This window comes from Mus caroli, chromosome 16, assembly GCF_900094665.2.
Source record: "Mus caroli chromosome 16, CAROLI_EIJ_v1.1, whole genome shotgun sequence".
NCBI classification, from domain to species: domain Eukaryota; kingdom Metazoa; phylum Chordata; class Mammalia; order Rodentia; family Muridae; genus Mus; species Mus caroli.
In genome coordinates, this window is record NC_034585.1 from 52963652 (window position 1) to 52990786 (window position 27135).

Below are 27135 nucleotides of genomic sequence, written 5' to 3' on the forward strand. Positions count from 1 at the left end.
CAATTCTAAGAAGGGGCAAAGTGTCCACACTTTGGTCTTCGTTCTTCTTCAGTTTCATGTGTTTTACAAATTGTCTCTTATGTCTCGGGTATACTAAGTTTCTAGGCTAAAGGTGCGGCAAGGATGAATACACACGCCCAGGGTGTCACTTCTCTTCCAGGTTCTGACACACTGCCATGGACTGTGTAAAACAACTGGGAACACAAACAGTTTTTAAATTGTTCCCATGCCCATGTTGGGTCCTGGGCACTGTCTTTGGCATCTGTATTGCTCTAGTATTGCAAATCCTTTTCAAAAAGCCACTAAAGCATAATTAAATTAGTCTGTCTTAAGGAAGTAATTAAAAGTTAGCTCTAAGGAACTCCACCACAATGAGCAACCTAGTAAAACTCATGACTGACCCTTGTTTTCTAGAAGTGCATTTTTGAGGCTTATTAAAAGGGCATTTTGAAGACTAGATTAAGATATTTACATAATTGTAGGGCCACCTACAAAACTAACATTGAGAGCCTTTGTTCCAAAAAACAGGGTTGATTATCATTAAAGAGTAAAACTCTTCTGCCCGAAGTCTCTATCATGATTTTGTCACGTGTTACTTACTAATTAATGTAACTTTAAAGAATGGAAACCAAATTATAGCACTTGGACCTTTGACCTTCATAGTGACAATGCCCATTTTGAGTTCGAATGCAAGATCCTTGAACTCTCAACAGCAGCGCTGGAAGTGCACAACGAGCATCTTGTAGTTCCTGCTTGCAGAGGGATGCCTAAGCAAGAGTTGTGGAAAGGCCACACAGTGTGCCCCAACTTTCATCTCACCTTTGACCCAGGCATGCATATTGGCTGGGTGTTGTTCTTAACTTAGGACTGAGGAAGAACTGAAAGGGAATTGTCCCATCTTTCCCATTTCTTCCAGGTTGGCTAGCACAGTAAAAATGAGCACAAAGGGCTTTCTTGCTGCTTGAGTTTCTTTAAGCATCACCGTCTAGTTTCTTACTGAAGCAAGTTCTTGGCAATGTGACCTGCAGGGGCTGCCAGTGATTCCCTCCACTCCCTCTTAGCCAGTGATAGGGTGTGTTCGTCATTTCTACTGCATTGTGTGGTATATGTCCACCTGTGCGCACACACACTGGCCTGTGCATGTTCATGTGAAAGTCAGAACTCTACTTCTAGTATCTTCTACTACTTCCCCCCTTAGTGTTTGAGGCAGGGTCTCGCTGAACCTGGATCTTGCTACACTTGGAATGTTTTATGTGAAGAGGGAGGCAGAAATCCAGGACAAATGGTATATTTGGCTCCATTTGCTCTCATGCATGCTCCATTGTCCCGTGAGACTTAACTTTACAAAATTAAAGTTCAAAGATCAAAGTGAGAACAATCGCAGTGGGTTGGCAGGATGACTCAGAGAGTTAATGTGATTTTCCTCAAGCCCTGGGACCTGTTGATATCTGGAACTCACACAGTGGAGAGAACTGACTTCCACAAGTTCTCCTCTGACCTCCACCCACCCCCCCAACACACACACACACACACACACACACGTAAACAAGAGATTAAAAAAAATAAAGGAATTTCAAGATGCTGTAGGGCCTGAATCTAAACATGGGGTTCCTGTGAAGGGAACAACTGTATATGTTGCACATCTGTGAAGCTGACCTTGTCTCAGTGAGCTCACTATTACACAACGTAATTGCCCAGGATATGTAAGATTAGTGTGACATGTCATTAGTTTATAAAGTTATTAACACAGTTTTCTGTATACAGAAAGCATGTATTATATAGTGGTTTATTAATATCTGTATTGTTCTACATCCTTAATAAGCTCACCCAATGGTGACTGTGTTCCTGTTGCTAAATTTGGGTTGAGAACTTCTATGAGAGTTTCAAAGAAGCAAGAGACTCTTTCAAACCTGTGAGGCTTTGAAAAGCTTGAACAGCTTATCTGTGTGTTGGTCACGAGGCAACGGGGCAATAGAACCGGAGGTGAGTTCCAGGAGTTTCTTGGGTTGCTTGCTCAGTGGCTAATACAAGCCGATTATACATAGCAAATGCTAAGATGCCAATCAGTCTCCAACTGCAAATGAAGTTGGCTTCATGCAGCCTTGGGAAAGAAGGCCTCTTCAGATCCACAAAGGGTAAATGTAAATTCACATTAAAATCAAAACAAATGATAAATCAAAGTCTCAGGTCTCGAAGTTCTTCAAGAAACTTTGGGGTAATAACTCATCAACCAGTTAGTCCAATGGACTTGCTCAAAGGATGCTACTTTACAGGTCTGGGATGTATCTCATTTGTTTATGTATGTTTTACCAATCAGTTGTCCTCAGTATATTAGTTTTAAAAAGGCTATTTCATAAATACTCAGTCCTTATTAAATACACATATATATTTTAGCTTTAACATCACTTCTCAGCCTTTTAGCTGAGATGTATGTAATGGAGTTTAACATAATTTTACTTAAGACCTAAATATTTTTTAAGGATTATCTCTTATACATCAATGATAAGCTTGAGTGGGTGGCCCAATACTCATGCATTATAGGGCAGTAAAACAGGGCTCAGAGGAATGAACTGAATCCAGGAGATGTTAGGGGAAGAAACAGGAACTAAATATTATTAAAATAAATTGTATCTATGTTTGAAAATTTCAGAGAGTTAATAAATATGTTAAAAATCATATCTGACTGGTGCAATGACTCCGAGGTTAAGAGCATTTGCTGTTGTCTCGCGGAAGCCCAGGGTTTGGTTCCCAGCCCCTATGTGGTGGCTCACAACCATCTATAACTATAGTTTCTGGAGACCTGATGCCCTCTTTTGGTCTCAGAGGGCCCTTGAAAAGCATGCCTTGCAGGTATGTGTGTAATGAGTGTGTTGGGTATACTATAAAGTTTAGAAAGGCTTTCAAGAGGGCAGCAGTGGAGGACTTGGTAGGACTGGCAGTGAATGTAGAGATGAGTCACAAAGGCTGGGAAGTTATGTTTTTCTTCAGTTTCAATTCTTACAGTTGTTTTTACCTTTAGTTCTGGATAAATGCATATAATGTACTTGATAGTGAAAGTGTCAAACTTTAAGCAAAGCTGCATAGCTTCCGAATGGACATTCTAACTGTATAGACATTCATTGAGATGCATGGCATTTGTGACTGGGCAGGTATTAATCTAGCTGTGTGATGATTTTATTTGTGGATTAATAAGAACAAGGCAAGTTTATTTTAAAAAGAAAGGTTTGTGTATCGTTTTCTTTTTAAAGACCTCTTCCCCACCCATGCCCTTTTCAATTAGAAAATATGGGTCTAATTTTCATTTCTAGAACTTAATGGACTTTTAAGGAGGTATTAATTTTCCAGTTCTTAAACCTTCTTGTTCTCTGGTACCAGGGTCAGAGTGAGTTTGACACCACGAAATGTTCTTTTAGGAGTGTGCTAACTCTCATGCTCTCTCTGAAAGAGTTTTGCTGAAAGATAATGTTGTTGTTTCAGATGCAGAGCCCAAGTATCTGATAGTCGTGCGACCTGCTCCTCCTCCCAGCCAGAAGAAATCATGTTCAGGTACCGTTCTTGCACTGGCTTCTCTTGTAGTTAACTTTGCACCATGAAACTTTGCCTTCTGCTACACACCAGGAAGGAAATGCCTTGGGACTGTCTCAGCTGTGTAGGTGAAGATGGTGTCAGTCCCGAGTCCACAGCTTACCCTGTGGGAGGAGTCACATAGCCTAGCCTTAGAGACCTCTCTCAGCACAGGTTGGCACTACCATTTCTTGAGACTGTTTAAGCTGAGGTTTAGACAGTTAACATACCTTCTCCACCCTGGCTATTGGGTAAGTGAGTTAACACAGCTCCAGGCCCGTGGCCATTTGTCATTTGGGATTAGTTCCTACCAGCTTGTTTCTATTCTGTAAGGGTAACCTTTTACCTTCTTGTGGCCTTTCATATTTTTAAGAACAAAACTTTCTGATCTAACCTGAGCTTAAGGAAACCATTTGTGTTTGAAAAGGATAACTCATTTCTGTATATACTGACAAAATTGGCACTTTGTTTTTATTTACTCTGTGCCTCTCCCGTCTGTATTTCTCTCAGACCAAGAAGGGTGAAGACAGAAAATAGATAGCAAATGTATGAATAAGTGTAAAACTTCTGAGTTACTGTGACACTGTTGTCAAGACAGGAGCTGAAATCATTTTGAAAACATACCTCTTGACACAGCTGTCAGAGATTACCCTCCAGGATGCCTGTGGGGGATTATATTGATTAGATTATTGAAATGGAAAGACCTCTCCTAACAGTGGGCAATATAGTTCCCTGAGCTTAGGTCCTGAACCTAATAAAAAGGAGAAAATCTCTGTGTACAGGAATTCATTCTCTCTGCTTCTTAGTCTTCTTTGTGCCCTGACCAACTATTTTAAACTCCTGCCGTCTTTGATGCTACCATAGCATATCCTTCTATGCCAGGATGGAATTGCCCTTGAATTGTGAGCCAATGTAAGCTCCTTTAAGTTGCCTTTGCTAGGGTATTTAATCATAGCAATAGAGGAGCAACCTCTAAAGAACAAAGATTGAAAGCTTGCAATATTCGACTAGTCTGACCTCATCAGAGCATTGCTATGAAGGAAAACATGTAAAGGTTGTGCATGGGACATCTTTCTACCTTTATTTCATTGACCACGAGGTTTTGCTTTGCTTTTTCGGGTGTGAACTCTTTCCCACACAGTCATTCCCTAATCACTTCTGTCTTATGATGCCACACAGAAGAGCATCTTTGTGGATGCTTGTTCTGCTTACCAGGAGGAATAAATGGAAGGCACAGCATTAGACTCTTCACCCACACCAAGCATAGGAACCTTGGCTACTCTGAATTTATACTCAATATACCAGCATGGGCTGGTCACCAGAAATTCTAACACCTTCTACTCTCTTTGCTTGACTTTATTATTTCTTTTACAAGTAATACTGGATGATTATGCATTTGGATCTGTCTGTCTGTCTGTCTGTCTATCTATCTATCTGTCTATCTACCTAGCTATCTAAATGATGTCTAAAGTATTTATGGATATCACAATCAATGAACTGGCTGCACTCTTCTCTATAAACCACCATCTCTCATGTAGATGGTGACATGGTCTACAGGTGACTACTGCCAAGGAGGAGAGATGAGACTCTTGATTGAAGGTAAGGAAACAAACATGAGGAGATTATACTATGCTTCCAGTTTCTAAGTTGACTGTCGTGAGTGTAATACAACAGCATTATTTTATGAACAGTAAGAGCCAGAAAAGTTGCATGGGTGTCCCAAGTTACATAGAATGCAAGGATAAAACTCATATCTGGGTTTCCTTGACTGCTTTCTAAGTTTCTTTGAAGGGTATCCTTGGCTCAGTTCACAGTATATGAAGAGAATACACACACACACACACACACACATATGTATATACTATGTAAATACATATAAATATATATACATTAGTATGTATATACATATATACTTGCATATAAAAATAAACATATATGCATATGACATATATACACATACATATATACATACATATATATGCCTCTTGTCTCAAGGCAAAAGGGAAACTCAGTATCTCAGGTTAGTGTTTCAAAGTTTCGAACAATAAGGTCAAATATGAGTATGATAGTTTTAGATTCTAGTTTTACACAGTTTTTCATTATTCAGATATTTATGTAACTCTGATCATATAAATAAAAACTTAAAGGAAATCAGACTCCTGAGGTTTTTATAATAATAATTTCTACCTTCATTTCGAAGTTGACACCAGCCATGGAGATTATTTTCGCTTTCTTATTCTTAGCTCAGGATATGGTTTTATCTTGCTCAATAGCCTGTCTTTCTTCTCCAGCAATGGATAGCATTTCTGGTTTTTGGATTCTGCATCTGGGAGAGATGCGGCGACTAGTGGAATCACTTTTGGTTTGTTTTATATTGACATCTATTACATAGAATCTAATTAGCTAATCTTTCTCATATGATAATCACCAAGTTAGTGACATAATTGTTTAATCATGCAAGCTTAAGATCCATTGGGGAATAGAATATACATTTTTCATCTCTAAGCTGCGTTTCATCTCTTCAAACGTGGTGAGCGGAGCCAAGGATGCACTTCAAAGAAAGTTTGAAAATAATCAAGGAAACCTAAATATGAGTTTTGAACTTGCATTCTATGTAACTTTGGACACCCTTGCAACTTTTCTGTCTCTTACTGTTCATTTATAAAATAATGCTGTTGTGTTAACATTCATGACAGTCAACTTAGAAACTGGAAGAACAGTATAGTCTCCTCATGTTTGTTTCCAAGCTGTGTCTGCTTCCAACCTTCAATCAAGATTCTCATCTTTCCTCCTTGGAGGTCACGTGTAGACCATTCACGTCACCATCTGCACGATGTCAGAAGCATCTGGGAAGGTTTTTAAAGAAGAGTACTTGCGTGTTTGCAGCCAATTAAATGACTATGATCTTCATAAATACTTTAGACATCATTAAGAGGTCAGCTCTCCTAGTTATGTTTCTAGTCTTCTGCTGTTACTATGTCAAGTACCCGAGATAATCACCTTATAAGGAGAAAGCTTTAGTGTGGCCCAGAGCTTAGAAGTTTGATTCCATAATCACCGAGAGCCATTCTTTAGGGCTATGGTGGGACAGTATAGCAGGCAAGACATTTATGCTGACCTAAAGAGCAGAATGCAAAAGACGAGAAAGGGGAAGAGACTAGGATTTCCTGACTACCCTTTTAGGGTATACTTCCAAAGATTTAAACTCTTCTCATTATCTACTTCCTTGTAATAACTTCTAGTTCAATTATGGGATGAAGACCCAGGCATTCACTCATAGACTTTGGGGAGAGAATTACTCAAATCATAGAACCATATATAATAAAAAAATAGTTTTTTTTTTAATTGAAGATGTTTGATACTTTACAATTAGGAAATGTCAGATGGTTAAGGATATAGACTTACTTACTCTGCTTTGAACTTTATATCATGTGTACAGATATTGAAAGATTTGGCACCCCATAAATAAGCCAACTGCATTAGAATGGGGACATTTTTTGTACCACTATGTTGTGTCGATTCTGGAATCAGAGGCTTTCTTCCTGGAGTCATAACAGACAGAACTTAAAGAAGCAGATGTGACACTCTTCAAGAGCATTTGATTCAAATAGTCACTGTTGCACTCCCTGATGGGGTCCTGTCTTACCCATTTTAACAAAGGTCCCAGGCACTGTGCTGTCTTGTTCTAAGCCCATTAGGTTGAGAAAACAGAAGTTCTTCCCATGATAAACACAATATGCCCAGTCTCATGGAGTAAAGAAAGGACTCAGTGGGGATGTAATTTTATGAGATTTTCGTTCTAGATTTTTTATTTCATTTCCCCTGTTGACCTTGTGTTCAGGGTTCTTCCTTTCCCTGTCTTCTCAGTGCCTTGGATTCACATGATTTTGAAAATTAAAATGCTTACTTCCACATTATTACCCCCATGAGCTTGAGAAGATTCCATTGTCATTCATTAGCATAACTTGTGGTATTTCCCAGATTCAATTAGTTGATCAGAACAACTGTGCTTTCTGTTATATTCCCACCTTAATGGCATCATTAAAAATGTGGGCACCTTTCTATTTGTGTGCTTATGTAAGCATAGGTCTATTACAATATTATATCAAGGGAGTTTACAGTTTATTTATATCTTAAAATATATTACATTATTATATTTAATATTAAATTATGTAATATTAATAATTAGTATAATATTAGTAATAACTAATACAGTATGAAACTGCCATAATAATTTTATTTTCTTATAGGAGGATGTTAATTCATCTGAAAGACATAGTTTTAACTTATTTCTGAAAGAAATGATATAAGTGGCATGTGTATATATGCAGAGATGAAAGTATGTGTCTGCTTGTCTACTTCATTAATCATAGTCAACACCTCCATAACTATATGGCTCCTAGGAAAACTAAAGCTAGGTATCATTGTATAGCATATGTTTTATGTATGGATATATGTGTGAACATGTAGTACGCATGTATGTACACATGTAAACATGTACACCCAAGATCCATAAAGCATTTTCTCTGACTCATGTTTACATGCATGAACAAAAGTCTGTTTTGTAGACAATTTGAAAAGCTATAACATTCTCAAAAAATTTATAAAACATTATATATTTTTTAAAAATCACATTCATAATGACCAGAAATGACTCAGAAAAATATCTTGTTGGCAGTATAAAAGCTAAACCAAAAGGGAAAGGAATAATGTCGTCTTCCTAAGTCATCTTTACACATGCTTTTTACTCGACATCATTTGAAAGGCACTGTACTGGCTGGTTTTGTGTGTCAACTTGACATAGGCTGGAGTTATCACAGAGAAAGGAGCTTCAGTTGGGGAAATGCCTCCATGAGATCCAGCTGTGGGGCATTTTCTCAGTTGGTGGTCAAACGGGGAGGGCCCATCGTGGGTGGTGCCATCCCTGGGCTGGTAGTCTTAGGTTCTATAAGAGAGCAGGCTGAGCAAGCCAGGGGAAGCAAACCAATAAAAAACATCCCTCCATGGCCTCTGCATCAACTTCTGCTTCCTGACCTGGTTGAGTTCCAGTCCTCACTTCCTTTGGTGATGAACAGCAATATGGGAAGTATAAGCTGAATAAACCCTTTCCTCCCCAATTTGCTTCTTGGTCATGATGTTTTGTGCAGGAATAGAAACCCTGACTAAAACAGCATTATGTCTAGAATTAACTGTGTGCTTCCTCCACAGGGAAATCTCGCCCTCGCAAACCCCTCCAGCTGGTGGTGGGTACGTTGACACCGAGTTCTGTCTTCTTGTCCTGGGGGTTCCTCATCAACCCACACCACGACTGGACATTGCCAAGTCACTGTCAAAGTGACAGGTATTTTCCCATGCTGGAATTTTTTTTTTCATTGCTTTTGATGTAGTAACATGTGCATAGGAAAACGCACAAACTTTGGACCCTTTGCATTTACTTATCACCTATTAGCTATATAGTTGGTCTAGGTATGAGGGGTGCATTAATAACTAAGACAGGGACCCTGCCATTGATAGCACTAGGATCTATCTGAGTAGAAAATATGGATATGTTTACCAGCAAATCAGTCAACACAAGGGGAAGGAGCAAATATCAAATGGGCATTATCATACAAAAAGCATAGAGGAATGACCTAAGGAAGTAACGAAGTATATGTTTATGATGTATATATGCATTTACACATGCATACATAAATATATGTATGTATAGTGATATGTGTTTTACATATATATTATCTATATATATGTACAGTGTATGTATGTATGTGTGTGTATCCTTTCAAATAATCTAAAATAGTCTTTATTTCACTCACTAGTAAGCCTATGTCTTATTTTGCTTGGTTGGTTCTTGAAAGTACTTATATTTTTTATGATAATTACAGTTGTTAGTGTATGCCGATGCTGAAAAAGATAAATACATAGAGAGAGGGCCCTACTGTGTAACTCAGGCTGATCTTGATCCTCCTGCCTTTGCCTCCCAAGTATGGATTGTTGATCTGAAATTTGAAGAATGTTTGAAGCAGAAGGCCTTGAAGTCTGCACTCTAATCAAGCTGAGCCACTGTTGCCATCATTGGGGAACATGTAACACGAAAACTGAAGGTTCCCTATTCCAAGACTTCACTGAATCAGAAATTCTGAGTGTCAGTTAAACTATGTGTTTCAAAAAGAATTCCAAATGATTTTGATGTCCACTGATGTTGAGGAGAGCTGGGTTAGGAAGCTGGATGCGCACACACACTGGAGAATTAAGCAGAGATGAAGCGACCGCTTTCTTTGACAAAACAAATGAAAACAGTTATATTTTTATATCACCGCAAATCATTTATCCTTAAACCCAACACTCTGTTTGGCTCTCTCTGTAAATAAGCAATGTGTTAAACACTGAACCATGATCCTAAGTGGCTTATATGTAGTACTTGCTTTTCATAAATATTTACTATGTTAAGTATCAAAATCCAAAAGTTTTGACTGCATGAGTTTGCAAAATTTTCAAGCTTCAAGACTCTTTTTTAAAAATTGGATATTATATTTATTTACATTTCAAATGTTATCCCCTTTCCTGGTTTCCCCTCTGAAAACCCATTATCCCATCCCTCCTCCCCCTGCTTCTATAAGTATGCTCCCCCTTCTACCCACTGACTCCCACCTCACCACCCTGGCATTCTCCTACACTGAGGTATTGAGCCTTTACAGTATCAAGAGCTTCTCCTCCTATTGATGCCAGACAATGCCATCCTCTGCTACATATGCAGCTGGAGTCATGCGTCCCTCCATATGTACTCTATGATTGGTAGTTTAGTCCCTGGGAACTCTAGTGTGTGTGTGTGTGTGTGTGTAGGGGTCTAGTTGGTTGATATTGTTGTTCTTCCTATGGGGTTGCAAACCCCTTTAGCTCCTTCAGTCCTTTCCCTAATGCCTCCATTGGGATCCCTGTGCTCAGTCCAATGGTTTGCAGTGAGCATTTGCCTCTGTGTTTGTCAGACTCTGGCAGAGCCTCTCAGGAAACAGCTATAACACGCTCCTGTCAGCAAGCACTTCTTGGCATCTGTAGTAGTGTCTGATGTCTGTATATGGGATGGATCCCCAGGTGGGGCAGTCTCTGGATGGCCTTTCCTTCAGTCTCTGCTCCACACTTTGTCCCCATTTTTGCTTCAAGACACTTAAAAAGATTTTTTAAGTTCTTGTTTAAATATACTAGAAATTATTTCAAATTTGAGAAAGTTTGCATTTCTACTTTAAAGTTAAAAGGTGAGGTATAATTTAAACACAGTAAAAATCAATAAAACATATACAGTTCAAGTTATAAATATATGACATATATTTGATAACATTAAGAAATAGAATATAGTTTCTATTCTCTGCACCTTGGGCAACTGTAAGTCTCTGTGTTCATCACCATCTACTTCAAATCGATGTTTTTGTGATGAGGGTTGGGAGATGCCCTAATCTGTAGGTATAAAGGTTAATCATTAGGAGTCTGTATAATACTATATCCATTTCACAGCCTACTAAGTTCTTGACGAGGGCCCCTATGACTTATCCAGCCTAAGGTTTGTGGCCCAGTAATGATGCCAGGTATGGGTTTCATCTTGTGGCATGAGACTTAAATCCACCAGAATGTCATTGGCTACTTCCATGATGTTCATTCCACAATTACACTGGTGAACATGTCTTGCCAGGCCAATCATTACTATAACCCTCAGGGATCACAGATAAGATGGTGATGATTTTCTCCTCTGGTAGCATGTATAGCACCTTCAAATACCATGAAAGCAAGCCAGTAGGGTAAGGATGAAACTTCCAGGTTGGGACCAGCTTGATTTCTCTGTGTTCTATGACTCCAGCAACAGGGTCTTATTGTCAAGTTCTGGGAGGTAACAAAGAACAGTAGCAATGTTTGGGTGTCTATGGGAGCTCACTGGGCAACATCCAAAAGAAGAAACCCTTTCCTTACTGTGGAAATTTTATCTACTAGCCTGTGATGTCTAGAAACAATGTTGAGCTGCAGGTAGGAAGTGAGAGTGGTTCTAGTTGTGGGCTGGGGCTGAAACATATTGTAGGCAATTCTCAAAAGAACTAATTTAAATAGAGAGAAAATAAATAAAGAGAATTCTAGAAAGTACCCTCCCCCCCCCACCCCAAGCATCATCCGGTTTGATTTTCAGTCCCTATAGATTAGTTTTGCCTCCCCTAGAAACCTGTATAAATGGAATAACATTGTAAAGGAGGGATGGTCTGTCTTCATTCTTCCAGCATGCTTTTGAACTGCATTTCTAACACTGCAGGTATCAAAGTCTATTTCTTTTTTGTTCCTGAGTAGCATTCCATTATGTGAATATCCTAGCTCATTATATATTCTTCTGATGGTGGGTACAAGAATCATGTTGATAGGGATGGAGAGATAGCCCAGAGGTTCAGAGCCCTGGCTGCTCTTCCACAGGAACAGGTTTTAATCCCCAGCAAACACATGATGTTCACAACCATCTTAACTCCAGTTCTAGAGGATCTGGTACCTCTTTTGGCCTCCAAGGGCACTGCATACACATGACACACATGCATACATGCAGGCAAAATACCAATACACAGAAAATAAAAATTTTTAAAAGTGTTGATGAGTCAGGCATGGTGGCGCATGCCTTTAATCCCAGCACTTGGGAGGCAGAGGCAGGCAGATTTCTGAGTTCGAGGCTAGCCTGGTCTACAGAGTGAGTTCCAGGACAGCCAGGGCTACACAGAGAAACCCTGTCTCGAAAAACCAAAACCAAAGAGAGAGAGAGAGAGAGAGAGAGAGAGAGAGAGAGAGAGAGAGAGAGAGAGAGAGAGGATGATGACTTTATGACTATAGAGTCTATGTACATTTTTTATATATATAAGACTTTGCTTATACAAGTTAATCTCTCTTAGGACAAAAAGTACATCAAATTGGAATTGCTGCATTGAAGGAATGTTTGCAGGATGTCTTCATCTGTACGTGCTGTAAACCCTCCTCAGGGTTATGTATTACAGCATTTTCCATCGTGTAGCTCTCCTGGTGTAGTGTTGACCCATGGGTTACACTCAACCTGCCTGTCCCTTGCACTAGGGATAGCTGAGCACAGCATGTGAGCTTTTATGCTGTATGATTATTTTTGTAGGATTCTATTCTTGTCTAAACTGTGCTTGAAATGAAATAACTTTTAAAGTTGCTGCAAGTTCCCCAAAAGTGCCTTTTAAATTAGTCTGAAATTAGATTTTCCTTCAGATGCCCATGGTTCACAAGGGATAAAATAGCATGGGGATGAGGATTTCCAAAACTGTTCTTAAAAAATAACTTTAAGATGTTTCAAAGAATCTGAAATATTCCTTATTTTACCCACCACTAAGCCTGAGACTTATTTTACTTGGAAAATACACTCTTGAAAGTGCATATTTGTTTTACAATAATTCCAGTTTTTAGAGGAGTAATCCAGTGTGCCAACACTGAGAAAATAATGTGTGGGGTTTTCTTTCCTTAAAAAAAAAAAAAGCGAGAAGAGGAATGAGGGAGAGACTAAGAAGGAAAGCAGTCTGATACTCTTACAGCAGAATGCAGTTCGGTTTTAATGGTTGCTCAGCTTGCTTGATGGATCCTTGAAATGACATGTTCCACCGGGATCAGTAGCAGCCAAGGGGAATTCTTGAAGCATGTGGAGCAACTGTCCTCTAGTGTCTAGCGACTTTCCTTTATTTATGCTTCAGTAATACTGACCTTTCCATGAAGAATTTATCTACACTTGGTTCTGATGGACAAAGGTTGCCATGGTTGGCAGCAAAGACAAAGAATTTAGAGAAGGTCAGTCATAGCAGATGGCAGATCATCTTTATACAGGCCATGGACTCTTTAAACTCATCTGCCTTAGACCTTCAATACATCTCACCCATCCTCTGACTCACCAATTCTGGCCCTGCCCTTGCCGTTAAAGAAGTGTAGCCATGTATATCAAATCACAGTATTTAAAATTCTGCACTAAGTAAAGTGTTCAAAACGTTTAGTAAGTAAAATAATTACATCTTTTCAAATCTGAGTTGGCAAATTAGGCACCTGGTAAGATATAACTTGGAGAAGAACTAGAGAGTCATGGGTGAAAAGGAATATTTTAAGTACTTGTGGATTCTCTTTCTGTAGGCCTCTTTGCTCCCAGGTCAGCACAGTTAGTAATGAGCTGACATTCTAAAGCTTGTGTTGTGTTTGAGAAAAAAACAAGTAGTGCTTATATAAAAGCGCTGGAAATAGTGTTCACATTGTAAACACCCAAATGCATCTACCAGAACTGCAAATAATTTAAACAGACTTGGAGAGATGAACTCTCATATATTTGTGCCATATTTTATGAGATTAGACCAATCTACTAGGTCAGAATAAGCAATAACAGCTAAAGGGGATAATTATATCTTGAAAATTGTAAGACTAATGTAGTTGAGGTTTTCTTTCAGCAATGCCTTCTTTATTTCATTTTATTTTTATTGGTTATTTTATTTATTTACATTTCAAATTGTATCTTCTTTCCCAGTTTCCCCTCTGCAAACCCCCATCCTATCCCCCTCCCCTACTTTTATGAGGGTGCTCCCCCACCCACCTACCCACTTTCTCTTCACCACCCTAGCATTCCCCTAATGCTGGGGCATCAAGCCTTCACAGGATCGAGGGCAGCAATTCCTTCTTAAGGGTTGCTTTGAGTCCTTTTGGAAGAACTGAGTTATAAAAACATTTAACATTGGTTTCTAGAAATCTCCATTATCCCATGCAAAGAATGCACCAGGCAAGCTGTTCCCTTGTGCCTCGATGTTGGGCTTTCCATAGCAAAGCTCTGGCTTGGAAGCCTTGTGTTCTGTATTCATGGGCTCTCATTTCTATTCTTGCTTGCATACAGTCTTTCTGGGTCTCCTGTGATTTTTGGATACTTTTCATAGTTCATGCTGAAAAGTTTTTATGCTGTATTCATGGGTTTGTGCTCAACAGGTTTCAATGGAAGAAGGTAACATTGGTTCTCAATTTACCTAAGACCAACAGAGAACTTTCCAAGCTGACGTAGAGGAAGTGATAAGATTGGATTTTTTAAATCTGAAATTTGTTTTCACATTAATTGCTCCTTTGTCTTCCCCATTCTTCCAGCTTGCCAAAACTTTCAAGATTACTTTATCAGCACTTTTCCAGATTATTAAAAATTTATAATGTACTCATTTGCCTAAAATTTCATATTTCAGTTGCTTATTAGTATAAAATTAGAGTTCTTTCTTTTGATCATTCAAGAGTGATATTAACTTTTATTATTGTGATTTCCTTTTGCTCCTAGACTTCCTGAGAAGTGGGTATTTCCCCTGTCTGTGGATTCTCACTTGATTGAACTTTGAGTTTGTGGCTCATCTTAGTGATCTGTGGCAGTAGGGCCCATGTCCCTAGGCCGGCAGTAAACATGAGCTATCCAGTTAAGCAGGAGACTCTCCTTACTTTCCGTTCTGTGTCACTATTACCTCAAAAGAACCTAACAAAATTGAGCTGATACCTTTCTTCTAGAAACATCATCTGACTTCTCTTACTACTTTGGGATGTATTGCAGTTCTCCTTTTATACTAATTTTAATATTTTTTTTGTATGTCATTTTTTTAGTGTCTAAAGGCCCCAGGTCACACTGGTTTTGCTTAAGAGAAGTACTCATATCTGTGTCCTAATCTTTTGCTTCTCTGTTCCCCCATATACGATCCCAACCAAAGCATTTCTTTACACTCCATATCATGACAGCAGCATGCTGGCCAGGTTCTTTGGCTGTTTTCCATACCTTAGTCCCCCAGACCTTCAATAATGCTGGGCAAATCTAGACTGATCACTGTCAACTTGTCCTCCGTTTCAAATTTACCTTTACTTCTGCTCACATCTCTCTCCTCTAAGAATCACGCTTCTGACTTCAGTACTCCTGATTATATTTCTTCTTTCATCCTTTAAGCTTTGAGTCTCTTCTCTTTTCCAGTTGCTCCTTCATGACCGCTGGTTTCCCGCCTATTGCTTGCAAATAGACTCAAGATTTGCATAGCCAGGCTTGCCCCAAGAAAACAAGTCTCAATTCTGTTCTGTCTTCCATATTTCTTTTCAACCTCCATTCTTAATCCTGAGGCTACTCTTATATTCTTGATTTCTGCATCATCGCTATCCCTTCTCACTGGTTCCTTCCCCCTTCCTACTGTCTCACCAAATCTTCTTAGTCACCAGTGAGCTATTAATTACTAAATCCAGTAGAATTTTATCTTCTCTATAGAATTATTGGCCAGATGATCAGTTAGAAAATTACCCACAAGCATTCAAAAATAATATACTTGCCCTTAGATATTTTGTAAGAATAGAAAGATGAGTGTAAGAGAAATAACATATGGAAACATACATGAATCTGATCAAAAGATTAGACATGAAGGTAGAAGAGACTTGCAAGTTCACAGAAATGTGGGCTATGCAGACGACTCAAGGACAATTTTAAGGTAGACCTGAAACTTATGTAAGTTTAGAGCATTCATTGTATTTTATCATTAGATTTAAGTCTGCTAAAGATGCCATACTCCAGAGTAGAAAGGGACGTGGATATTTTTATCATTAAGAAGTAGAAGAAAGTAGGTTATGCTTATAGTGAAATACAATGACAGGGTTCAGAGACTGTTGAGTTTATTGTTGCTTTGGTAGGTCTCAAAACACCTCCACAATTTCCTTGGAAGATCAAAGCAAAAGTTGATGTGCTTACAAAGTAAGAAACTTGGATAAATTACCAAGGAGGTTACTTTGGAGAAAAGGGGGTTGTATATTATCTCCTGAAATTACCGCAAAGGAGGTAGGGCTGCACAAGGAGGACAGAGCATGGGCAGAATCTCTGGGGGTGGGGCTACAGTCACTATAAAGAACATTAGCAAAGGGGTGTTAGGAGGAATCCTTAGTTACAGAGTAGGGAACATTATATAGGTCCCATGTTTTGGGAAATAACAGTTGTGTCAAAATGCAACTCTTGCTGTAAAAGCATAGTCTACAGCGTAACTAATGATGGGAGAGTTTGCAAGGAATACATTAATTTTTATGTTTTCTACTTTCCCCCTAAGTATGGTTCACTGCCAGCTGCTACATCATAAATTTAGATTTTTTTCTTTTTGCCTCAGGGAGGGTTTTAGAATAGAATATCCAATCTGCTGCTGAAAAAAATGTATGAAGAGTCTCAAAAGGTTCCAAACTTTTTGAGACAATTTATTCCTATGAAGAAAAAGCCCCTGTTAGGCCATGCTATTGTTGGCAGTGGGATTATGGTCAAGCCACCGCCTACTTTTGAAGGTCCTATGATGATTTTTTTTTAAAGAGGCTTTTATTGCGTAGCCCAGGGTGGCCCGGGGTAGCCCTCATGATCCTCCAGTTTAGTGCTTTGATTACAAGTGAACATCGCTATGCTCCAGCTTGCTGTCTGTACTTTAAAAGACCCATTGCCTTCCTAGATGGTTGTGCTCAAACTTAATCATCCACAAAAATCTCACAGAAGCAACATTTGACTCTGAGTGTTCTCAGACAATGAGGAGAATGTTGGCTATGCATTAAGGTGAATATATAGTAAAAGAACAAGTTTGTTTTTTTTTTTTTTTTAAGCCTTGAGCAGTACTAAACTGATTCTTCTCTGACTCTGGGTCATTTAATGTTTGCTTTCCTTTCCTTTTGCCAAGCTGCAGAGCAGAAAGGGAATTTAGAGCAGACCAGAAAGTATAGCTTAGGACTCAGAAAAGAGGATGAAGGATTTGATTGTCATCCAGCTGGAGTTGCCCCAGGGCCTCTTCTAATTCCATAAAGTCTTGCTTTGCTAAGGCTTTATTGACAGACAAACTGAAATCAACAAGAATATGAAGTCTTCTGAAACACAAGTTTTTATTATGCTTTGCCTCAGCTTGTGACAAGCTTAGGGAAATGGTTTGTTTTGTTTCGTGGGCCTCAGGAAAAGTGAATTTGCAAAATGTAAGTATAAACCCAATAGCTTAAATTGTTCTTTGCTGATGTTTGAAAAACTTTGCTGAGAGCACTGGCAATCTAATTTTAAAATGACCTGAGGAGAAGCTCGGCATCTATCCTGCACAATCTTAATGAAGCACCTGTGGCGTGTCAGGTTATAAAGCGGTGCCCACTCTTAAGAGCCCAGAGTTTGTTTTAAAGTCAAGAAGAATTTACTACACTACTTCCAGAATAACGCCTTCTCTCTTCTGTAAAACTTGGAAGCTGCCTACCTTATTCACTTTTCAATTTATATAGTGCTGAGAAAGGCCAGCTTGAATGTTACAGAGGAAGGGAGGCACAGCGGCTTGTATACATCAAGAATTTGGTATAAGAGAGGGTGTTGTAATTGAAACAGATGAACATTACAGGATGAATGGTTTGTAATGTGAAGCTGAGGGTCTTTGAAGACCATGGAGCATTCTCTCCTATTGTCTTCATTGGCAGGCTATACAGCACTAAACTGATTAGAAAGCTTTGGGTCTGTCCCCAGCAGGTCAGCTAGAAATGGGATCTTGATTCATACCTGGTGTTAAGTCCTCAGGAATATATTCCATGGGGGGGGGCGGGTTGTAAGGTCTCATATGCTTTGATTTTAGCTTCTCAGCATTTCTCTAAGGTCCCTTAAGAGCTAGGAAGGGGTGGAAAGAAGGACGACAACAAAAATCCCATGCAGCATGCTTGTCAAGTGATGCATTTCATAAAACATTGTTGAGATTTTGACTTATAAGACACAGAGGACTCATATCCTATAACATTGGTTACTGGTAGCAATAAGCACTCTGGCTGGAAGAGCCATCTTCACTCATTGGGTTCTTTGCTATTTTGGAAAGGAGGATTGGAGCCCAAGATTAGTTTTTGCTGGAAAAAAGCAAGTTAATGACTGGCTGCAAGCATGTCCAGGCTTTGAAACTACTAAGAATGTAAGCTGCATATACAAAGACTCTCCCTTCTCTTCTGACTTGATGGACCTGGGATCTGGGCACATATTCTCCCCCACATACACTTAGGTTTAACCTTTGGCTTAATAGCTCCTGGCACTATCTGAAACTCCTGTGACTTTTAAACAAAGGTTCTGCCTTCTTTTGCTCTGCAAAGTCTACAACATATGTTCAATCCGGGTCCCCACTTCTTAAGATTCTAGGCAAATGTACTTTATCATCCAGAATGTGTGCCTAGAGAAGATAGTGAATGTTAAAGTAAACTTAGTCATCAGTGGGGATCTGGTAAATGCATTGAGCCTGAGTAAAGGAGTGACCTTAAAATCCTAAATAAAACCAGTTAATCTGAATCTTAGTTAATTTAGCTTTAAAAGGTGTGGAGTAGGGGAATCACTCTAAATTTTGAGAAAAAATAAAAGTAATTTAAAAGCTCTAAAATAGCATGCATGCATGCATACATACATATATGCATATATATTTATCTTGATGGTTTCCATCATCATATATGCAACAACTATTTTGTTATATTGGCTTAAAATATTTATTTAAAAATATAAAGGAATCAATTATCTGTCAGGATCACCTCTGATACCAGCTATCTCTTTGCTTGCTCACTAGTAATCAAAGCTCAACTGTAAATATGATATTTTCCCCCATCTGTTACCTCTTTATAATACTAGGAATAATATGGAAAATTTTATGTTCATAATTCTATAAATGATGTGAACCAATATACTACATTTTGCAGTTTTATTTTTTGCTATATCAGTTTATTCTCTTCGGTCTGTAGACTAGTGCAAAACTTGCTCTCCCAACCTGCAGCCTGGCTTACTGTAAGGGGAGTTAAAACCATACCCAGTGCAGGTTTCTTTGGTTTGTGGTTCTACTACTATCCAAGGTAAAGATCACCAGCTGGCAATTCTAGGAAAGCCCCACGATGGTTTACATTCATAAAACTAGATTAATAATTTCTACCATTCAAGATATCCTTTAGATCGTTACATGAGACAGTTAAACCTGCAAAGCCTAGTGCTGGAGATCGTCTTACTATGACATCTAAACTGGAGCACTGAGCGGCTTGAAGCAATATGTAAATATGATGTTAAATGTATGCTTTACAGTCTTACTGTACATTTAGCTTAACTATTAATTTTGCTTGTTAAATTAAAAATAATTGTGTTTTACTCTTAAAAGGTAGCCCTGTATATACCATAAATGCTCAGGTTTGTCTTTTACCAAATTGGAAAATATTACTTTTAATACGCTCTCCATGGAATAAGAAGGCTTGAATTCTTCAAATAGGGAAAAGACCACACTATTTATAATACTTTGTTTCTGTTCTCTATGCAGGAAAGGGATGGATAGCTAGCATTTTTCTCTTTCATGTTCCTAAGTAGCTAATAAGTGTAGTGAGAATTCTGAGGTTGTGTTGGCACCCAATCATGCTGCTACATGGCAAACTGACTTCAAAATTAAAATTTACAACAAAAGCACAGATTTTCTTAAACTTAAAAAAAAAAACAGAACGGTTCAATATTTAATATAGTCAACTGACTGAAGTCTCATGTGTGTTTAGAAGTTTGAGGGAGTAGGATTGACAACTTGGCAATTAACAGCTCTTACTGCCCTATCACAAGGACCAGAGTTTAGGTCCCAGCATGGATGTAACAAGCCACATATTCCACAAGCACCCGTAATCCCAGGCCTGGGAGATACAGCAATGCTTTCTGGGTCCTGTGTACACACAGACACACAAGTACCTGTATACACAGTGCACACCAATATGTGAATATAAGCCTAAGCAAAATGAACCTTAGAAACTTGCACTTGTATTTTTCATATCACCGTGTTTTCATTTTTCATTTTCATATTTTCATTATTCAACAGATTTTATACAATTCGATATAGAGAAAAAGATAAAGAAAAGAAATGGATTTTTCAACTCTGCCCAGCTACTGAAACAATTGTGGAAAATCTAAAGCCCAACACAGTTTATGAATTTGGTGTGAAGGACAATATAGAAGGTGGAATTTGGAGTAAGATTTTCAATCATAAGACTATTGTTGGAAGTAAGTATTTATTTGGTCCAATAAAGTATTTTTTAATTCTTTTTTTTTTTTGGTCTGGCTTAAATGGTTTCACTAGCTGTGTAATATAAGTTCACTTTCAGTTATTTTCAATAGCTTACATGTTCTAGTATTTTAAAAATACAAAGTAAATAGAATTTATTTATCACTATAATGTGCTTTTTAAAAATAAACAATGAACGGTGTGATGTTTCCAGCTATATCACTGTAGTACTTTAAAAGATATATTTGACCTATACACAGCAGCTGAGCTGAACAAATAAAATGTCAATATGTGTAAACATCACATGGGAAAGTAAGCCAGTAGAGTGAACACAGCCTACCTGAGGCTCGAACTTCTCTTCCTTACCTTTGTGCTCACACATCATTGGAGTTAATATCGGAAATGATAGTAAATGAAACAAAAAAAGATCATGACCATGAATTGTCCCCACAGTGAGCTAGAACTGATTAAGGAGCAGAAATAATAAAGGTAATGACATTTCCTTCTTATTTGCAGGTAAAAACAAAGTAAATGGGAAAATCCAAAGCACTTATGACCAGGTCCACTCAGTGGTAGGTGCCAATTTATTAAGATTTTTCTTTAAAGATAATGTAATTGTGTTTCTACTTAGAGGAAGGGAACAGCCCTGCTATGAGATACCAAGATTATCTACTGGACACTGGGGAAAATGCCTAATGATTTAGGAATTAGCTGCTTTTTTTTTTCTTGCAAATAATAAACATATGCTCCTAAACCCTTCCTAACTTGTTTAAAGCTCTACAATTTAGAGACTTGATGTAGTCATTCTAGTATTTGTATATTTTAGAATGTTTTGAGATTTTGTTCATTCTGCCTTGTGAATATTCTTTAAAGATGTGTTCATTTAGTGTGTGTGTGAGAGAGGGGGTGGTGGGGGAGAGAGATTATGCATGTATACCGCATGTGCACAGGTACCTGTGGAGGCCAGAGGGCATCATATTCCCTGGAACTGAGGTAAGGGCAGCTGTGAGACACATAACTCAGAATTCAGTCCAGGTCCTCTGGAAGAGCAGCAGTTGTTACTAAACACAAAACTTTCAGAGCTGACTGATAGCTACATGTCCCAGGTATATTGATAAAGTTCAAATATTTTTATGTTTTGAAATGATGAAACAACCAGCTTGGTTTTGAAATGTGCCCAACCTCCAGTCAGCTCTATAAATGTTTGTATGTTTTGAGTGTAACAGTTTCCCACCTCCAACACTTACATATTTTTTTTTAGATTTATTTATTTATTATATATAAGTACACTGTAGCTATCTTCAGACACTCCAGAAGAGAGCATCAGATCTCATTATGGATGGTTGTGAGCCACCATGCGGTTGCTGGGAATTAAACTCAGGATTTCTGGAAGAGCAGTCGGTGCTCTTAACTGCTGAGCCATCTCTCCAGCCCTCACAGAAACTCTTAGCTCTTCACACCATCACCATTTTCTCTCAGCTCAGTAAATGGTCCTCACAAATCATCTTATCAGTTATGTATGATGGGAGGCATGGTTAAAGTCATCAGTGAGAGAGATGGCTTGTATTTCACATCACATACTCAGGTATAAGGTCAAAGGTGCCACTTTATTGAGCAGGTAGAAGAGGCACTGGGGTGAGAGAATGAGAATTTGTACTGACTTGAGTTGCCATGTGTTGGAATTATACAGCTTGAGAAGGAGCCCTTCAGTCAAATGAACATAAAGGGGGCTTAGTATGATTTTTTCTCATTTTTCTAATGAGATAACATGGACCCTGCTAGTCCCTTCTCTCTTATTCCCCGACTCCCTTATCCTGGGAATGGTTCCTTTTTACTTTCTTTCCACCTGTACCTCTAGGTTGTTTACTGTCATCTGAAGATTTGGAACTAAGAGCCTCCAATGAGAAAGACTATACCATGTTTATTTTTCTGGGTCTGGGTACCTAACTGAATATAGTCATTTCTAGTTCCATCCATTTACCTGCGAAGTTCATGATTTCTTTTCTTCTCCACAGCTGAATTGTATTTTATAGTGCGTGCGAAGCACATTTTCATTATCAGTTTGTCAATATCAGGATATTGGGGTGTCTCTATTTCCTGCCTATTGTAAATAGAGGGGCAACGAACATGGCTGGTTGAGTATCTGTGGCGTCATTTGGGTACATATGCCACAGAGTTAGCATAACGGGATCATATGGTAGACTTGTATTGAGCATACTGAAATCCTCCACATTGATCTCCACAGCAGCTGGACCAGTTTGCAGTCCCACTAACAGTGAATGAAGGCTCCCTGTTTTCAGGCATTTGGCAGTTGTTTTGGTGATCTCTATTCTGACTGGAATAAGATGGCATCTCAATGTCGTTTTGATTTGCATTTTCCTAATTGCTGGGGACAATGAAAAAATTTTTAAAAAATAATCTCAGTAGTATGCTTTTTATAAAATCAACTACAGCAGATTTTTATATAATTGGATACTCCAGATTTTGTTGCATATGTGTTTAAGATAGTGATGACTTCTTACTTATTTGTTCCCTGATGAGAATAACATGCCCTTTATTTTTTCTGAGCAGCCTCAGTTTGATTTAGTCTTCCCCCTCAGACCATAGGATAGTGATGCTTTTTCCTGGCCCCCTTTGACTGGAACTCTTTTCTTCATCTTTTCGCTCTAACTGTGTACTGATTTTTAAAACTAAAGTGTGTTTCTTGTAGACAATGGATAGATGGATTTGTTTCCCTTTATCCGTTTAGGCAGCCAGTGTCTTTTGATTGTAGAACAATTTTATATGTGTTTAATTTTATATGTATTGATTGCAGTCATGCTGGAATGCGTCACTCTAAGCTCTTCAGCTTTCCCACGGTCCAGTAAGAACTCAGCTGTTCTTCTGATGGGTTTTCCTTTATGATGTGACCTGTGCTGATTCTCTTGTCACTTCAGTACTCTTTGTCTGTTCTACATGTTTCTGGTCTATGCCATTGATCTGGAATCTCCTCCCTTACCTGTTCCTAGAATTTGAGGATTGTTTCACGGTTCCCACAGTTTTTGTGTGTTCCTTTCCTGTAATTTAAAGTTTTTTTTTTCATATTCTTTGCTCATTTCATGTAGATTCTCTACTTCTGCAAGTCCTGATGTTTTTATCTGCTGCTTAATTCACGCTGCTTGTAAGCTTTTCCCTTGACTTTTCTAGTTGGGTTATTGGGGTTTTTAAATCCCATCTTTACTTCTGTTCAAGTCATCTTTAATATTTCTCTATTTTAAAATTCCATTTTAAAATTCTGTATTGCCTCCATCATTTGCATCAGCTCTATGTTTGTGGTTTTCAGGCAACACTGGGTTGTTTTTTTCTTTAAGTTTATTGAGCTGCATCTCTGTGTCTTCTTTACACCCATTGAATTCCTTGATGGAGTTTGTGGTTGTTCTTTTAAATTCTGTGTCTTGAGATTCATCTGGTAATTGTTGTGAGGACGAATTCTAGGACTGGTAGAATTTGTTGGGAGACACTGCCTTGCTCTTTTACAATGAGATCTAGACATGAGGACCTCTTCTGCTCTTTATGTGTCTGATATGGACAGAGCTGGTTGGAGCAGGACACAGGATGTGAAGGATAGTTTGAGCCTAAAAGTTAGATATGTCTTAGTTCGAAGGAAGTCATATGGACATGGGTCTGCATTGATGTGTAGGAGATGCATCTATATGCAACCTGAAGTCTGTGACATTATTTTCTATGAATTGCCTAACTTAAATTATGTGATCATTGACTTACTCAGTTTCCAGGTTATAGGCATTTTTATTTTTTGTAATTGACTTTTAATTTGAAATAATTAAAATGCCTATTAACAGGTCAGATTTTTAACTTTTTAAGGGCCTTTGGTATGAATGGGCAAATTTTCTTTCTAAGATTATCCCAGCTTATGATCTTACAAGTAGATAACAAGAGTTTATCCTGTTTATCAACAGTGTGTATTTGTATTAGTAACATCTGGCTAATATAACAGCTTAATAGTTATATTAATTTCTGTATCTGCGAGGGCTGATAGAGTGGTACTATCTCTGCTTTCATTTTCCATTTAGTGGTCACTAGCTGTGGATTTTTTTTAGCTGAGAATTGTGTGAATTTTTTCCTGCCCAGGTTTAAGACTTTATGGACTAAAGGATCCTTTGTGATATCATCTAGAAATATTTTTCTAACATTTGCTATCAACTTTGTTAGTGACAATTGTCAAAATAGTCACACCTTAAAATGTGCTTCATCTAATAGACTTTCATCTTATCTTCAGTTGTGTTATAATTTCCAAAGCCTTTCCCTCTGCAGACAACTGATAAATGTATACCTCGCTTTTTAATTTTAGCTTTTTGCAATAATTGAGCACCAATCTTTGGATTTTCCTTTCCTATTGCATACAGCAAGGTTCTGCATTTTTCTAAGAGACCAGTCGGCTTACTAGAATAGCTTGAAGCCATGAGTCTCAAAAGTGTCTTTGGTTTTGTCTTTCTGGAGTCGAGAAAACCTAACCTGCGACATTGCACCCGAGGAACAGTAGGGATGCAGTTCCCATTTCATTCTCTTGTAGAACATTCTTCATCATTTGTTGTAAATGTTTCCCTAGGGATCAAATCTTACCCCATACCCTCTTGTCTGTCTTGCCTAATCTTCATGTGATTTAATGATGTCATCTCTTTCATTCCCTATTTTTCAACTACCATATGCCAATCATTTTTATTTATTTTTGACAGAATACTTCATGTAGGATACGTTACTAGTGAGGTTGGGAACAATGATTGGGACTTTGCCACAACCGAATTGATTTCTTCTTTCTTTTCATAAGCAGCTGTGATTAGGGCTGGGAAGGAACTTCCTGCATCTGTGACACAGAGCCAAAGTTGTATCACTTCCAGCTGTGAGGTGGAGCACCCCCAAATCCAGCCAGCTGTGATGAGCTGTACTTTAAAACTCTTGGTTATTTCCAAAGGAAAACCCAAGTTCATTGAAAAGCTGCTTCAAAGCTCTGTGATACTCTCTTTATGAGCATCCTCCAAATAACAGAAAAGTGTCTCATGAGCTGATTTCTGTGCTCTTAGGCAACCTGAGACACGGAAAAGCTCAAAGGACTCATGCAGGACTGCCTTTGGCCATAATGTGGTCACTTAGAATCTATTCTGAAGTTGAATTAATATTTCAGATGTATATTTCAGTCCAAATGAAGTCTGTGTCCAAATATTCATCCATTTCTTCTCTATGACCAACCTTAAAACGTGGTATTTCAAGAGGCATATGATGAGGCAGACGACTTTTAAGTAAAAAACTTGTTGACTCTTTTCATTTGGTATTCTCACAACTATACCTTTGAAAACACAAAATATTCTAATACACTACTAAAAGGAGTATTTGACACAGGAAAAGTATTTTAACATCAGGCCATCCTTTCTAAAAGATAAAAGGCTAAAGGTTTGTACATTAAAGCACCCTATCTCATGCCCATGGCCACAATGCATGTGGTAATTTATATAACTAGGCATGTATTCTGTTGGCAGGGCCTGCTCAAGTTGTGTCAAGGACATGTGGCTGGTCTCTTCTGATTGGTTAGTGCCTTTGTTCTACCTGCTGTTAGTATCTTCAATGATGTCACTATCTTTACCTCTAGATAACAGAAAGTATTAGCTTTAACAAAACGGAGATTCTTCTTATATAATGTAAATGCATCATATAAAATGCATATAAGGAAGAAACTGTTTATTATAATATTTGTGATGTTTTCTTTTTCAGAGTCTATATCTTCTTACTGTAATATTTTTGTTTATTCCTTGTATGCAATAGACTACAGACTTTTTATTCACAGTATATACCTATCTCCTAATACTTGTTATTTGGGTTTTATTTAATAATCAAATGGCTAAAATTTAAATACATTTTCTCTCTAAATTTTTGGTTTTGGTTTTGGTTTTGGTTTTTGGTTTTTGGTTTTTCAAGACAGGGTTTCTCTGTGTAGCCCTGGATGTCCTGGAACTCACTCTGTAGACCACGCTGGCCTCGAACTCAGAAATCCACCTGCCTCTGCCTCCCAAGTGCTGGGATTAAAGGCGTGTGCCACCACTGCCCAGCTCTCTCTAAAATTTTTAATCTAGTGTATTCACTAGGCACCACTAATTATTGAAGTATGCAGTACATTTAAATATATTTTGAAATATAAAGTTATTTGATTCAATTTCTCTCAGAATCTGTGTTCCTGTAAACAATGGTGACAATTCTACCATTTCACTTTCCATTCAAAAATTAACTTATTTTAAGAAAGCTACTTGCACAAAATGAAGGATACCTTGGAGTGTCCTCTTAAAGTTTTCACTTCTCAACATGGTTGCACTGAGGATTAAGTTACTAACACGGTTGTGAAGGGCGCATTCAAACCACAGCATCATGCCAGCCCTCGCGCACTGTGTGACAACAACACGTGTTCATAGGAGTTCATTAAAGCAGAATGAATGTGTAAAGTATAACACTGATCAGACAAATGAACCAGGAGAATTTATATAGCATGAGCATAACAAAC

At 38.3% G+C, this 27135-nt stretch overlaps 1 protein-coding gene across 3 annotated transcripts in view; it reads left to right on the forward strand.

Moving 5' to 3' along the window:
* Nucleotides 1-27135, forward strand: part of Abi3bp (ABI family member 3 binding protein) — a 211814-nt gene that overhangs the window by 73446 nt on the left and 111233 nt on the right. For all 3 annotated transcript variants that reach the window (XM_021184505.1, XM_021184507.1, XM_029470388.1), the window contains exons 3-6: nucleotides 3478-3546; nucleotides 8773-8905; nucleotides 20409-20590; nucleotides 21108-21163. In XM_021184505.1, the coding sequence (XP_021040164.1) occupies nucleotides 3478-3546; nucleotides 8773-8905; nucleotides 20409-20590; nucleotides 21108-21163 (440 nt within the window). The remainder of the gene's footprint in view (nucleotides 1-3477; nucleotides 3547-8772; nucleotides 8906-20408; nucleotides 20591-21107; nucleotides 21164-27135) is intronic.